The 14,793-nt window shown below is 44.2% G+C and overlaps 2 protein-coding genes across 6 annotated transcripts; one reads left to right on the top strand and one right to left on the bottom strand.

Annotated features, from left to right (window-relative positions):
• Positions 1-1,105: 1,105 nt before the first annotated feature.
• Positions 1,106-10,597, bottom strand: LOC108158350. Of its 4 annotated transcripts, none has more exons than XM_017290593.2 (4): positions 10,422-10,597; positions 8,672-9,124; positions 3,391-3,701; positions 1,106-3,328 (listed from the first exon to the last, which is right to left on the bottom strand). In XM_017290593.2, the coding sequence occupies exons 2-4, from the start codon at positions 8,749-8,751 to the stop codon at positions 2,580-2,582; spliced, it is 1,140 nt and encodes a 379-aa protein (XP_017146082.1). In that variant the 5' UTR covers positions 8,752-9,124; positions 10,422-10,597; the 3' UTR covers positions 1,106-2,579. The 4 variants fall into 4 exon arrangements, with proteins under 4 accessions (XP_017146082.1, XP_017146092.1, XP_017146101.1 ...); XM_017290603.2 differs by having other exon boundaries at positions 8,672-9,121; XM_017290612.2 differs by lacking the exon at positions 10,422-10,597 and adding an exon at positions 9,338-9,636.
• Positions 10,598-11,175: 578 nt separating this feature from the next.
• On the top strand, positions 11,176-14,780 carry LOC108157696. 2 transcript variants are annotated; one of them, XM_017289869.2, is made up of 6 exons: positions 11,176-11,315; positions 11,392-11,608; positions 11,676-13,475; positions 13,848-14,066; positions 14,128-14,263; positions 14,349-14,780. In XM_017289869.2, exons 1-5 carry the CDS (start codon positions 11,302-11,304, stop codon positions 14,257-14,259), a joined length of 2,382 nt encoding a protein of 793 aa, XP_017145358.1. In that variant the 5' UTR covers positions 11,176-11,301; the 3' UTR covers positions 14,260-14,263; positions 14,349-14,780. The 2 variants fall into 2 exon arrangements, with proteins under 2 accessions (XP_017145358.1, XP_033241963.1); XM_033386072.1 differs by lacking the exons at positions 13,848-14,066; positions 14,128-14,263; positions 14,349-14,780 and adding an exon at positions 13,605-13,776 and having other exon boundaries at positions 11,178-11,315.
• Positions 14,781-14,793: the final 13 nt, after the last annotated feature.

Raw genomic sequence — 14,793 nt, 5'->3', positions numbered from 1 at the left:
CAAGGCTCTCCCTGAGCAGAACACTTTTTGTCTCTTCGCTTGTGTTATGTATTTCTGGTTTTCGGTTGAGCCGTCACACGATCGTGTCTCACAATAACAACTTAGAGAGACACTTTGGTCAAGCGCTCACAGCAAAAGTGTCTTTAGATGAGCAGAACCAAAAAAGTGTCTGAGTAAAGTGTTTTTAGTTTTTTTTCGTGTTTATGTTTATTTATTCATGTTTTCCGCATCATTGGCAAACGAATATTTTTGTTTTGCTTTTCACGATTCATATTAAGCTCCATATACACCACGCGTACATACATACGCACGCAGGACACTTTTTTCGTTCGCTCGCGACAAGATGCTCAGTGAAAAACAGGAACAAAAGTGAAGTGAAAAAAGAGCGAATTGAGCAAAAACAGATTTGGTCTTTTCGGGTCTTTTCTGTCCCTTTTATCAGACACGCCGAAAGTGTCAACCGTTTTTTGCGAGGTCTGAAAATAAATCAACCGTCTTTGCTGAAGGATGGACCACCGAATCCTCTTGTTTTGTCTATTGCCACTGCAGCCGACTTTTGCAGATCCCTTTTTTACAGAACGGTTGCTCGTCGGCAGAGGCTTTAAGGATCCAAGGCCCATCACATCACTACTTTTGATTTATATTTATAATAGCAATCCATACTGTTTATGTTTGAGCAGTTAAAAGTAAAGCTCAATAATAATGATTATCGCACAGGCTATATATTCCTTTTTTAGCTGCGTTTATCAGCCTTTAATAATTTCAAGTTAAAAATTTGGTGTAGCAAAAATGTAAAAAAAAACACTGGTTTTTTGTAGATTGGTTCTGGGTAAAAAGTTAAAGGGTTGAAAATCCTTTCGCGATTGGCAGGTTGGTTAATAAAATAATTAATTACACCCTCTGTATTCATATTTAATTTCTTAGTAATATGAATTAATTTAATTTCAAAATATCTGCTTAAATTCGCAAAATGATTTTCGCCCCCACGTCAGTTTTAGTAAATATTTCAGGCTTCTGAGCGCTCTCTTTCGGCTGATCAACCAAATTTTACAACAGCCTGGAGCCAGCTCCAAAGCCAGCCCTAAAAAAAAATCGTGTACCATTGTAAAGTTTGGGCGTTACCCAACTGACTATTTGTATTGTCTTTGGTTGTGCACATTGAATATGGTTTAATACATCTAAGACGAATTTCATTTAAATCGGACGACCCTTTCGAGTGATTGGCAAAGTAACAAGCACCACTTTGAAATTGCGGAAGATGTTTCCATCGAATTGTACAGATTGCAGTTAGTATTATTAGTTATTATAGGCATTACTAAACCGATTAACAAAGTAGAGACCTGCAACGACATGGATTTAAATCCAGATTACAATATTTACTAATTTGTTCTGGTCGTCCGACTGCAAGGGTATATATGTAAGCTTCGGGGTGCCGAAGTATTCTATAAATTGCCGTTATTTTCGTTGGTTTTATTCTCTTTTCTGTGTATTGCATAGGTATATGTTTGTGCACGTACATGTATATGGGCCTATAGAAAGCAGAGGATCTTGAACTCAAAAATAAATGTGACACGGGTGTAGAAAGTGGGCTTAGACTGTCCCTAGCCACTGTGTCTGGACCTGCACCATTTTTTTCTTGCTCTTCTTTTGATTAATATTTTGTTGGTGTGTTATTTTGTTGATGTAATTGTAGATTGGGTTTTTTTTGTGTTGTTTTTTTTTGTCATTTCGAATCGGAACACAGATTAAGTAGCTTAAGGGCCTTACATTGTCATCTACAGATATACATATAAGAAACATACATATATATTCATACATATACATATACATATGTGTGTGTCTGTGTGCATGGGGTGGATATGTACATACATGTGGCATACTGTCTTTCCTGTCCCATCTCTGTTTCTGTTCTAGCGTTTAGCGTCGTTAGCGGGCGGGGAAGGGGGTGGTGGCAGGGGGAGGCAGGAAAGTGAAACACAAGTAGATGTACGAACTAAACATAATGTATAATAGGGTAAGAAGTAAAAGCACATCTTATTTAGTGGACAAACAAACAAATTTGTAAATGGCCGTCGAAAAAGGCAAAGACAAAATATTAAACGTTGCAACGATTACGCTTAGGGGTCGCATTTGAAGGACCTATCGAAAGTAAGCTTGAATCGAAATTCGAAACAAGATTCTTTCTGTTCCGATCACTGGAAACTGGAAACACTAAAATGTAATTGTACATACATATACAAATATACTCGTACGTACATATGCATGCATGCATGTGGCTGTATAGTATATAGCAGTAGCAAAATATATATGACCATCAGATCTGTAGATCTGCAGTAAGAAATATGGCATGCCAATTTCCACCAGGGATATATCTTTTCCATCAGAGTGTGTCTGTTTCTGAGGCTGTGTCTGTGTGCATTTCTGTCCGTTCCGTCTTGCGTTGTCTGTCTCCTGGTTGTTTGTGTGTCAGTGTTTATGTTCGTGTATGTTATAGTATATGCATTTAGTTACTGTAATAGCTTTATAATACGGCAAATCGGTGCTGGAGCTGGAGCTGGAGCTAGGACCGGAACCGATAATTACTTAAAGTCATCCGTTTCGAGTATCTCAAAATCACTCTCGTCGGACGAGTCCAAGGCGGTGACTATGCGCCGCTGCTGCTGTTGCTGAGACCCAGCATCCACGGCCTCCACAGCATTGTTGCCACCTGCTCCCCACTGCACCAGGCCGGAGACAAGGCTAGGCAGCAGCTTGCCACTGCTCGCCAGTAGCGCCTGGGCCTGGCTTTTAACGGCCAAAGCCACCAGCTCGCTGGCCGGGTCAGAGATCTGGTGTGCGGGCCCGGAGGTGAGTTGCCGCAGCTGGGGTCCGCCGCCGGCATCGACGGTGGTGTGATCAGGGAACTGCAGGCCCTTGGAGAGACTCTCCTCCGACGAGGTGGTGGACAGCGAAGAGTCGCGCTTGAAGTGGCCCTTGCGGAAGTCCATGTCTGAGGAGGAGCTGGCATCCGACTGGCCCCGTTTGGGGTTGGCTGCCAGAGAGGAGACAGAAGCCCCCTCCCGCCTCTGCTGGGCGAGCGGGGCCAGCTCGTCGTCCTCGTCCGTGGAGTGCTCATCAATCTCGGGTATCACATCTGGTATGAGCAGCTCCGAAGGTATGTCGTCACTGCGCTCGTCCTCCTCCTCGACATCGGTGGGTGAGCTGATGGTGGCCACATCGCTGGCCCGTTCCAGAACAAACAGATTCGACTCATTCACATCGGGCAGGAACTCGTCCTCCACCTCCGCCTCCAGGTTATTGTAGTTGAGCTTTTCTGACCACTGGAAATCTGCAAGGATATTTGGTTAAGTCAGTTGCTGCATTGCCCCACGTCTACCTACAACCACTCACCTTGCACCTTGTGCTCTATCTTCAGCAGCTTAAAGTTATACTTGGTGGAGACCAGTGCGGACAGCACTAGAAGCGTCAGCACCACCGTGGAACCAGATATGATGTGGCCCAGCACGGCCAAGGTGGCAAGGCAGCCAGTGCTCACCGCGCAGAACATGCTCGGGCTGTTCCTGCGCCAGTCGTCTGCCCTCCGTCCCCAACTCTCGAGCTTGCTGCGCACCTCGGGCGTAAGTACGATGCGGAAGCTGCAGCGCGTCCAGTACAGCCAGTAGCTGAGAAGGCCAAGGAAGAGCACTCCAAGGGGTCGAACCCTGCAAGTAATAGGACTATCAGTGCCAGTGGAAGAGCAGTGGAGCAGTAGGAGTGGGAGATCGTTTTCCGATTTCGACTGTAGATGCCAACGACTCGATCGGAACTGCACAAAGAAGCCCGAATATCTCTCAACTCTATTATTACGTTTAGGGCAATATTTAATAACTAATGTGTCTAAGCTTATACTAGATTCCGTATGTTATGGGTTGTGTGCTGTGTTGCGTTCGTGCGAAACATGTTCTAGCAGGAAGCATACCCAGTCTTGTTCCCCAGATCTGGTCAAACCTGGTTGAGCCAGCGAGCGTATTTTCGGATACTTTGGATTGTGTGTTTTTTGGATTGTTGATTCTCATTAGCCGTTCATGTGAACCCGTGTGTGAACTCTGTGGCGGCTGCTGGTGGCGGACCAGACTCGTTCGCAACAGCCGGAAGTACCGGTTGCCTCCATAGTCGATATCGACGCCATTTGCTAGCCAACAGATGGGTTCGATCCCTGACGTTGATGCCCCAGTCAGTCTGGTATTCTCTACAAAAAATACTAGAAAGCTATCGATACTTCGATAAAATGGGATATCAATTTTGTAATTATTTAATCTGATTTAATTGGGCAGAGCGAGGGTTTATTTTACAATACCCGAGATACCCGAAATCCATCGATTATTTACTTTAGATTTAGATTATCGACATAAGCCTTATTATACGAATTCTTCCCTATTCAAAACATACATAAATATGTACCTATTATGTACATATGTACATATATGTACTCTATTTATAAGTAATAGAAACATATTCAATATCACTCGAGCTAAGATTTGATCTGGCTTTATGGGATTACTACCTAACCTTATTGGGAATAAGGTATTAAAAATCCACCTCTATAAAAGCATTCTGCAAGCCCCCTAACTTTGATTAACTTGTATCGCATTCCGTCTAGTAGGTGACGGAGACAATCGAATCGATCTGTCCTCTGTCCCTGTCTGCTTCTCTGCTCACCTCAGACTATAGGGGCTACCGTAAGGGAACTTCCCTGTTACGGGGCTCCACTGCCTCTAGAGATTCATCAGCTCTCGGTACTTTGAACTGTACGCAGCTCCAGCTGTTGGTTATGATACCCGGTACGTGCTGTGTCTGCCATGTCACCCATGTTCGTCTGTGCTCCCTACCTTCTTCTACCGTTCTGTACCGTTCGTCCCAACAATATTTGATATGTGACGATATTATTTGGTAGGTACTTGTATTACTGATATCGTCTAAACAATATGAACATATGTTGCCGTGTCATCTGCTCTCCCTTCATTGAGGCGAGAGTTACATCACACACCTGACCTGCTTGAAGCCCAAGCATCGAATGATCTGAGTAGCGGCTATCTCACAGTCGGAATGTATGGATGGGAAGCGGTCTTACTTCTTTTCGGTATTTGTTTTGTTTTATTGGGCGCTGCTGTTTTGTTTGTTTATTTGTCTTGCCCTACCAAATGCTGACGGCTTGTTTTGTTCTTGAAAAGCGACTAATTTATTATCTCTCGCGATTTCTGACTTTTCCCCCATTTGATTATCGCACTGCAAGCTTTGCGGAAGTGAAGAAGCGGGGAAACGGGGAAGCGGGGAAGCTGCAGATGGAGATAGAGCTGAATAGATGGAGCATTCTAGAACTGCTGATGCGATCGACTGATTTACGGCTGTTGCAGATACATACAGAATAGAATTGCTGAGTTGCAGCAACAACAACAAACGCCGCACAATTGTCCCGTTTAGATACGCCAGCAGAGAGTGCTAAGAACTGGCCAAACGAGGAGGCAGCTGCATAGGAGCACCTCCACGGCCTTTAGCTTCAGGCGTTCAAAAATTGTTTAATTCGAGAAGGGTCAAGCTTAAGTGGACTAGGACCACGGATTATCAGCACATTGATGACGCTGACAAGGCTGGGAGGACAAGTGAAAGGGCAACGGAATCTAACGATAAGAAGGAGAGAGTTGGTTGAATACACCAACAATTTTAATGAGATGCGTCATCTCTCTGCGTCCCAAAATCTTTTGTAGCACAAACATATGATGCAAGCTAGAGATTGAGCAATTGGCGGCATTATATTAGCTCGCCATTGGAAGTGGACACCCTATTAAGTCCGTTTTCTATCACCCACTGCTCACACACCAAGCCCCAACATAATCTTCTTTTTAAATTAAAGTGTTGACCAAATAGAATATTTAGTTTGAAAGGTCTATTTAATCCTTGCAAAATATATTCAGGCAGGCTCCGGGTTTCACTTTCGCAAAAACTTTCCGATCTTTTTGAACTCTTTTAACCCAACCCCAAATTCTGCTTTGAAATAATTGGTCAATGCAACAACACACCGATTCGCTTATCAATCCATCGGTAAAGACAAATAGCCACTAACCATATACTCCGAATTCTGTTTTTACACGGTAGATTAGTTCCTGAAGAAACCGCGTAAAAAAGACATTGTTTCGTATGCAAAAATAGGTGATTGTTTCCGTATCTCTAAAACCTGCTAAAATTAGGGGGAAAATTAGGAAACGTTGCGAAAAACGAAAGGGAAACAAAAATTTACATTTCTTTCTATGTGTTGTGTTATTTTGAACCGTGCTAAATGGAATAAAGCCGTGCAAAAATATGTACTGTTTTTGATTTTCAAACCGTATTATTTCTAAACCGTCTAAAAAAGGGACCGTTTAAAAACAGAATTAGGGGTATACTGTTAACAGAGTATTTCCTGCGTGCAATACACTAAATTGTGCGCCTAACAGCACTAAAGTGTGACAAAAATTGCGAAAGCAGGATCGCCTAACAAAGAAAACGAAACGTTTTGCCTGAGCACGCAAAACACAGCTATTAAGCTGACCAAAAATTAAATCCTCGTTTCGGTTAAGTCGACAGAAAACTGACTTAATGAGATGCCCTATTCAAGTGGCGTAGATTGTATGTAATGAGTAAATTCTTGCCTGGTTTACCCAGTACTTAACAAGCCATATATTCACGTATGCAGTATTTTTTTGATCACGTATGTCCGTAACATGCATGCACGTATGTGTACATGGTGCTTTTGTGTGGCGAGAGATCTAGATCTTCTCTCTGTTTCCGTGCAAATCATTCTCTGTTTCATTTCATTTCATTTAATTTTTTGGTTAATTGCGCCACACAGAATGCTTAAAATGCTCAACGCGATGCCTTTCAAAAGGGGCTGCTCAGTGGAGGAGGACGATGCATGGAATGACATTTATGTACATATGTATGTATATAAAAGGCACTCATACTTACTGCACTCTATGGTAATGTGATGGCAGTGGACTGAGAGGAGGCACTAGCCAGACCGCCAAAATGAAGGTGCAAGCACGTAAAAAGAGATCAGGCATACATATATGTACATACGTATGTACATAAGTACATTGTAGTGTGCATTTACATACATTTATTCTTAAAATAACACATTGCAACTTTTCATACATATGTATGTATATTTTTTTCGGAATTGGGCACGCGTCGTTCTTTTGGCTCCATTCCTCCTGCCGCCTGCTGCCAGCCCCTGTTACCGTAAGCGTTTGTGTCACCGGCTATATAACTTATTTTCGTCATTCTGCCGGCCCCTCCTGCCCACGAGTGAAATGCTCGAAGCGTCTAAATGGGCGGAGTGGTCTAACGGGGTGCTGCATGACCCACTTAAAAGTTGAAATGTTTACTTATAAGTGCGTCGCGAAGCGAAGCGATGCGACGCGATTCGAAGGAATTATATTGAGTGACCAGAATGACTTTTATTTTCCGTCTTTGGGATCGAAGTTTTCTGAGACTGTACATTGGGCAGACTGGGCATTTCCGATTGGCATATATGTAATTGCATTATCTTTCTGCCTATTCAAATAGGCAAAAGTTGTTTACTTTTCGGTATACAGTAGACGCTCGGAGATTAGAACCACTTTGTAAATGACGTGGTCCTAATTCTCGAAAGGTTATAGTTTCTGGACGGAACAATACAGAAAAACTACTCTTTTTTAAATTATTTGTATTGTACATGATACAATTTTCAGTGCTTCAGTTTTGTTTCATATAATCTAAGATACTGGATTGTTATTTGGGCTGATTCAAATTATACATCACTATATCATTACGAAGGGCCAAGAGATTGGATATGTGTTTATTTGTGTATGTCTTTTTGCACCATTTTAGTAAGTTGTTTGCGCTTTCAATAGCATGGTTATGAGAAATTGGTTCTTCAATATCAGCACTTTCGTCATCCGAAGAAAGCAAAAGTAAATTTCAAAAATACGCTCTGAAATTAGAACTACTGGTTTTAATTTTGGAGAGTTCAGTGCAAAAAAAAAACCGGTCGGCTCTAATACCTGGAAGATTATAATTTCTAAGATTTATAATTTCCGAGCGTTTACTGTATTTTGGTATTTGTATAGTCATGTTTTCTTTAGCTATAAATAATAATAATAATAAATAACTTTAACTTTTTGAATTTAAAAAACACCAACAGAGATATTTTTTTGGGTAAATACTCGATAGAAACCTACACTCATCTTTTTTTTAAAATAAATTAATCGTCAATAAACCTCATATGTCAACCTTTTGTGAAGGATTCTGCAGTTTCTGGATTATATACCTATTCTATAATCCTATGTCTATCCTATTCTATGCCAGCTACTTTCATAAGTATCTACATATGTACATACATATATTCCAATAGTTTTACCAAAAATCCACTGAAGAACTTTGATTCGATTGATCAAAAGTTTTCTCATGTTTATCTATGAAATACAGGGACGAAAAAGGGATCCTCAAGTCTCTCCGCTACATCATATTTTTGTGCCTGCCTGAAAAACAGAACTCCTGTGCAACATTCAGTATGTACACCTAATAACAGGCTAACGGACCCTCGGACTGGGCTGGGCCAAATCACACGATATGTGGTTGTGCATTTTGGTATGCTTTTGTCGGGAGAACAACTTACCAGGTCATTAGCAGGACTGTAACCAGGGCGGCCAGACCACAGTGCAGCGTCGACCGCGATGGACGGGGAAGCTGTAACATTTTCCCTTTGCGTAGTGTTTGTGTTCTTTGGGGTGCACTCTTCTTACTCTTCCGCTCTCCTTCTTTCTGCTTTGGTATTGTTTCGTTGCTTCCTGACTTCTCCCGCTATTAGCGGGGGATGAGGGAGTTCTCTCTTACAGTTTTTTGTGGTGATTACGATTTCCGTTTCGATTTTGATTGGAGTGGAGGAGAGTCAATCCGTTTGCCGTTAGGAAAGGTTCTGAATCATCTGTGCGCATGGGCGTAGTGTTCACTTGATTCCTGATATCGATACCGTTACCGTTACCGCTACCGTTAGTTATAGATGCTGGCTCACAATGGTCTGTAGTGTGGCACCCAGTTCACGTTCACAGTGAGACCCCTGGGATGGCTGCTGCGTAGAAATGAAAATACATAAAAATATGGCATTTTACCAAAACAACAAAAGTCCATAAGCGTCCGAGGGAGAGAGGAAAAGCAAAAAAAAATTTGTTGTTTTTATTTAAAGGGGATTTTGTGCAAAAATAATGAAAACACAAATCCATATTTCGAGGGCCCGTCTCTCACACAGTCACACACGCATACACAAATGTACATGCATACATACATATGTTCAGTTGTGGTGGGGTGATTGCAATTTTCTTTTTACGCGAACGTCGACATTTTCTTGGAAAAACAAAGAAACAACTGCGTTGTGGCACCATCGAAGGTATAATGTTATTGCGATTCTTCAAGGACTTGTGAAATGATTAACATTTCCCCTTGTTTTTCATTTGTTTTTTTTCTTATTTTTTGTTGTTGTTGGTCTGCTACGTTTAACGTGGGAAGCGGGGTTGGGGGCCGCGGCCAACGCAACGCGTTGCTGTCACATTACACCGGCTACGATTGAGTGCAAGGTATGTTAGTTAAAGGCAAGGCATTTCTGGGGGGGCACTGTGGCGATATTCGCATACATATTTTATTTTCGTGGCAAACGTGTTTGGGAGACGAAGAGAGTGAGAAAAGCAGTACCGTCCATACCTTCCAGTGAATATAACTTGGGTGCCGCCTGTGAGAGAGTGAGCGTGCGCGCGTACCAAGAGTAGAAGTAAAAGCTCTCTCGCAGAGCCCTAACCAAAAAGAAGTTGTGATAATAGCAAAAACAAAGGAAACTAACAAAAAAAAAAACAGCAACAACATATGTACATATAAAAAGCAAAGTTGTTTGGCCTTCGATGTCTTTTCAATTGCGTCGCAGAATATACATACACAACCATGCAAGTGTGTGTGCCTGTATGCATACATATATCCAAGTATATACATATGTATGTGCGAAACTTGGCGCTTCTTGATTTTCCTTTTTACACTTGGGAAAGCGTTCCATGTCAAGTGACTATGACTTGAGTCACCCGCTCGATCGAAGGGAGGGGGTATTGCGTCCATGGAACGCATCTACTAGACAAAGAGCATTTTTGCGAAACTAAAGTCAGCAAGACCCCCAATACCCGCACCCCTTTTCACACACACATAGAGTCACACGCACACACAATGGAGATACAGTTAGAACGTAGTTTACACCTAAAACTCCCCGACAAACAAGAGCACATGGGACAGTCCATTTTTCCAGCACATGTGGGTGGCAATTTTCTCTCTCTCGTGCTAGTTTCATTTTGTTGATTATTTGCTTGGGTAAATTTGTTTGGGATTCATACATTTGGTTTGGCTATTATATGCTTATATACACTTTATTTGGGGGCAGTTCTGGCGGCAGTATTGGAAATATACATAATATTCGTAACAGCAAAATTCGCGCAAAAACAACAAAAAAAAAATACACTTCGCCACAACCGCGCAGTTCAAAAGTTATTGAAATATTGAGACAATGAAGAAATACGAATACATTGACGCTCATCAGTGAACCGCGAAATTGAGCAAAAACAATGTATGTAATCGATGTGTGATGTGTTCGGGCTATCGAAAAGTGAAAGAGTACTGAGCACGTATTTTTCTACATGGATGAACTTGTGATCTTTTTATCAAATGGTATATATTTATAGAGAGAAAGAGCTAACAGGGAAAACTCATGTTGTGGGTAATTTTCTGTAGGGTGTGCGGAAAATAAAGCGCGCCCTCTACACTAGAGATGGCGTTTGGAAAATATGCTCTCGATTGTAATATTAGCATGATATCGATAGCCCATGTAAAAACATTATGATCGCGAATTCAAATTGAAATTTGAAATAAAATATGTTATCCTGTCCTCCGGTCTTGCTAACCCGCAATAAGTGTGAAGGCTTACTAAATGGTTAACATGCAAGCCAACGTTTATAATAAAAAGCAGACCAAATGCCTATTGAATACAAATTAAATAATTAATTGATTTTTCAACGTAATTCGCCGCCCATTCATCTTATCGATATTGTATATGTTTTCCATCGAAAGATTTCCATATCTAGTAGCAACTGAACGAAGTGTTTTGTTAATTTTTATTTATTTATTTTTTTTTGTTCAGTTGGCTTAGGTCCGGAGTCGGTCGATTTAGTAGTATCTCACAAAATTTAAGTAGCTATAATTTTAAGTTAATTTTCTATCATGGATAGTACTCGGTAAGAAATACAAAAATGAAAAATGAAATAACTTGGTGATATACTCCTCGTCACGGCATTGATTGTCCCCGCGCAGAAAGGCAATGGAGAAGCTGTTGGCAGAGGTCGAACAGAGCCAGACCCAGAGCCAGGAGGGGACTGAAACCACAGCCACGACCCCAACTGAGACGACTACCATATCCGGTCCCAACACACCCAGCCAACACAGTCCAGATGCCCTCTCTGGAGCGAGTTCTAACAACAGCATTGGCTCTAGGTTCCACATCGATGGTCAGCCCATTCTGGCGCCTCTGGTGAGTATTTACATATATGTGTGTTTGGAGGTGCGGCGTTGCTTAAGCATGACTTTGCCCCCATCAGATGACGGAGACTAAGCGGAGCGATTTGCAACTGTCTAAGCATATGGCCCTTCAGCTGGAGAAGAAGTTGGAAACGGTCAGAGTCCCTGGAGGCCAAGAGGATAGTGAAAATATCGGCAATGCTTACACCCCCATGGGAGCACGGCGAGTTGTCCCGCTTCTGCAGCAGACGAAAACGTACATCTTTGACCAACCTCCTAGCACCATCAAAATGCCGCAGCGTCCCCAGTCCCTCGGAATTGAAGTGACAGATGCTGAAGATACGAAGGATGCCAAGATACCCACCATCCTGGTGAACCCGCCCACCCCTCAGCAGCAGGAGCTTCAGCCGGGGGATCTCACGTCGCTTGGCTGTTCAGTGCTGACGGTCCATAACCGCAGGTTGAACAATATCACAAATCGTATCCTCCACTTTGAGCGGTCGGGTCTGGGTAAAATGCTACCATCTACGTCGACCGAGCCGGCAACTGTGATATGGCACGGCCAGGACATGGAATACGACACAAGTGCTAAACCCTCCCTGACACAGACCCTGTCGAGCCTTACGATAAAATTGAATAACGAAAGAGCCGGTGCTGGTAGATGTACCGTTCAACGATCGCGATCGTTTACACTGGAAGAGCCGTCCCAGGTGCTTGTGGAGCACATGCAGCGCACGGCGGATGCAGAGGCCCGAGCACTGGCCCACTTTCAGCGAGAGACGGTAGAGTCAAAGGCAAAGCGGGTGAGCCGCAGTCCCAAAAGCCGCAACAGCATCCCGAGCAGAGGCTGCCTTCGGATGCGTCCCGTCAGTCCCAACAAGCAGGAGCAACCACCACGCCAGGTGATGGAAATGTTGCTTCAGGATCAACCGAACCTGGACCAAGAAATCGACCTCATGATCGAGCGCACCTTGAACGATCACAAGGTGGCCGCCAACAATGTGGATTGGCTGAGAAATTACCTCCGGACCCACAGAGACAGATTCAACCAGCTGGTTCAGTACCAGCATGACGAGCGCCTGCGCATGCAGGAAGAGTTTGAACGCCAGCAGAAGTTCCTCATCAACCAGATTTGCGCGGAAGTAGACTTGTCGGTCTATCGCGACGGGCTCTCCAAACAGGTGACGGTGTACACCAGCACCCAGTCACTGCAACAGCATCTGGCCAGCAGCTCGCAAGGCGATGAGCTCATTAGCAGTAGCATGGCCACCACAAGTGGTGCCACCTGCACGTCGCCGAGCAACACAATAACCATCTCACCCACAGTATTGTCGCCGCGCACCCCAGACGATTCGTACGGTTCCGTACCTATGGTAGACATCTGCATCCCTAATCTCCCTCCGCCCCAACACTCCTCTCGCAAGTGCCTTTTCGGGACAGGCGAGGGGCTTCCCAAGAGTGTGAGTCTGAGTTCCGACTATGAGCCGCAGCCACTGTCCGGAACTAGTGCTCCGAGCACGCCGCGCTCCGGCGAGATGCCTCTGCGCAACAGTAATCTGAGCAATAGCAAGCGTCCAGCAGTCAGCGCTCTTGCGCCCCGAACCCGGACAGCATCCAATGCCCAAAAGAGCAACAACGGCAGAGCCAGCCTAGGACCGGGATCCACCAAAGGTTTAGTCCAGCGCGTCGTGGGTGGCGGTGGAGGAAGTGTCGGCCGCGCCGGTCCTAAGAAGACTCCCCCAGGAAGCGGCAATGGAGCCGCAACAAGGACCCACAGCACTGCCCGCCGTCTACCTAGTCGTGCTCTGCCCCAGGGGCAACAGCAGGGTAGCGCATCAACAGCTAGGAAGACAACGTCAACGCCCACGCGCGGACGCAATGTGAGTTCATACAAGAAGACGGAGAAGAGAATCTCAACTTAGTTGGCCCGGGAGCGAACCGAACCGAACCGAACCTAACCTCTTTTTCCGCCACCAATTGCTCTTTAATCGATACACTTTCGCATGCAGCGCTGGGCGGGCGAGAAGCCATAAGAAATAGCGGTAAACCGAGAGAACCACGTGCCTTAACAAATACTGCCGGAATCAAAGGGCACAAAAATTCTGATCTAACAAAAACTTTGGTTGCACCTGCTAGCAAAATTACTAACCAATAAATAGTATATATTTTTAAATCGATCAATCAGGTGCCTAAGTAGCTAGCAAATCTTCTTTTTTACCCCACCCCCAAATTTTTTATATGATCCCCGTTAGGAGGAGGAGGAGACTGCTGCGGCCAGCCGCATCACTGCCGGTGTGCGGGGGTACCTCGTGCGCCGTCTCTTTCGCACAGAGCAAGTACAACGTGTGGTCCAGACCATACGCGACACCCTCATCTTTGTTCTTAATCTGCACCTGGAGACATACGGCACCAGTCTTGACGAGGAGGAGGAGCCCGGCAACATACGCCTGAAGGCGCGTCTCTTGCAGCAGGTAAGAGATTGATTCTCACTATCTTCTCGAATTTGTATTACTCTCTTTCGCTCTCGTCCAGCTCTGTTCGGCAAGCCGCACTCTGCACCTGATATTTTTCCAGACGAGCGTCAAAGAGCGCATGGAGATAATATCAAGGGACCGCAAACGCATCCGAACCAAGCTCCTGGCCATGCACCTCAAGCAGCGCTGACCGGGTAAATCCATGGCGAAAGCCTACTTCGAGCGTTTATCATTTCAATCTACATATGAACACATGTACGTATATACATATCTCCTCAGATCACCGCATCAGAAGAACTCAGCAGCTGGCGTTGTTTCGAAGCTTTCGCTTGCCGCCAAACTTGCGCAGCGGCTGATAGCTTTCGCCTCCCTACAACCGCAGCGCAAAAAGCCATGCGCTGAATTCGCTTTAAAAGCTTACCAACACTTGTGAAAACATTTGGCAGCGCGGACGTCGTGTGCGTGCAAAATTGTATTCAATTAATAGTTTTTAATCCCCGAACCCGCCTGCAACACACACTTGCATCACCACTACCCCCCGCCGACCCACATGATTGTTCGCGTGGCGGCTATCCAGTAGTAATAATAAAATCGTTAAAAAATGCACAACAAAACGAAATTCTTTCGTAACTAGAGTGAAACGCAACCAAAAAATTCAACAACAAATAGAGTACAGAGAGGAGCAAAGAGAACCAATTCTATTCTAGAAAATCGAAGGCCAAAC

Source organism: Drosophila miranda, chromosome XL, assembly GCF_003369915.1.
Source record: "Drosophila miranda strain MSH22 chromosome XL, D.miranda_PacBio2.1, whole genome shotgun sequence".
Classification (NCBI taxonomy): domain Eukaryota; kingdom Metazoa; phylum Arthropoda; class Insecta; order Diptera; family Drosophilidae; genus Drosophila; species Drosophila miranda.
Note: the sequence above shows the minus strand (reverse complement) of the source record. Positions and strands in the feature narration are given on the sequence as shown.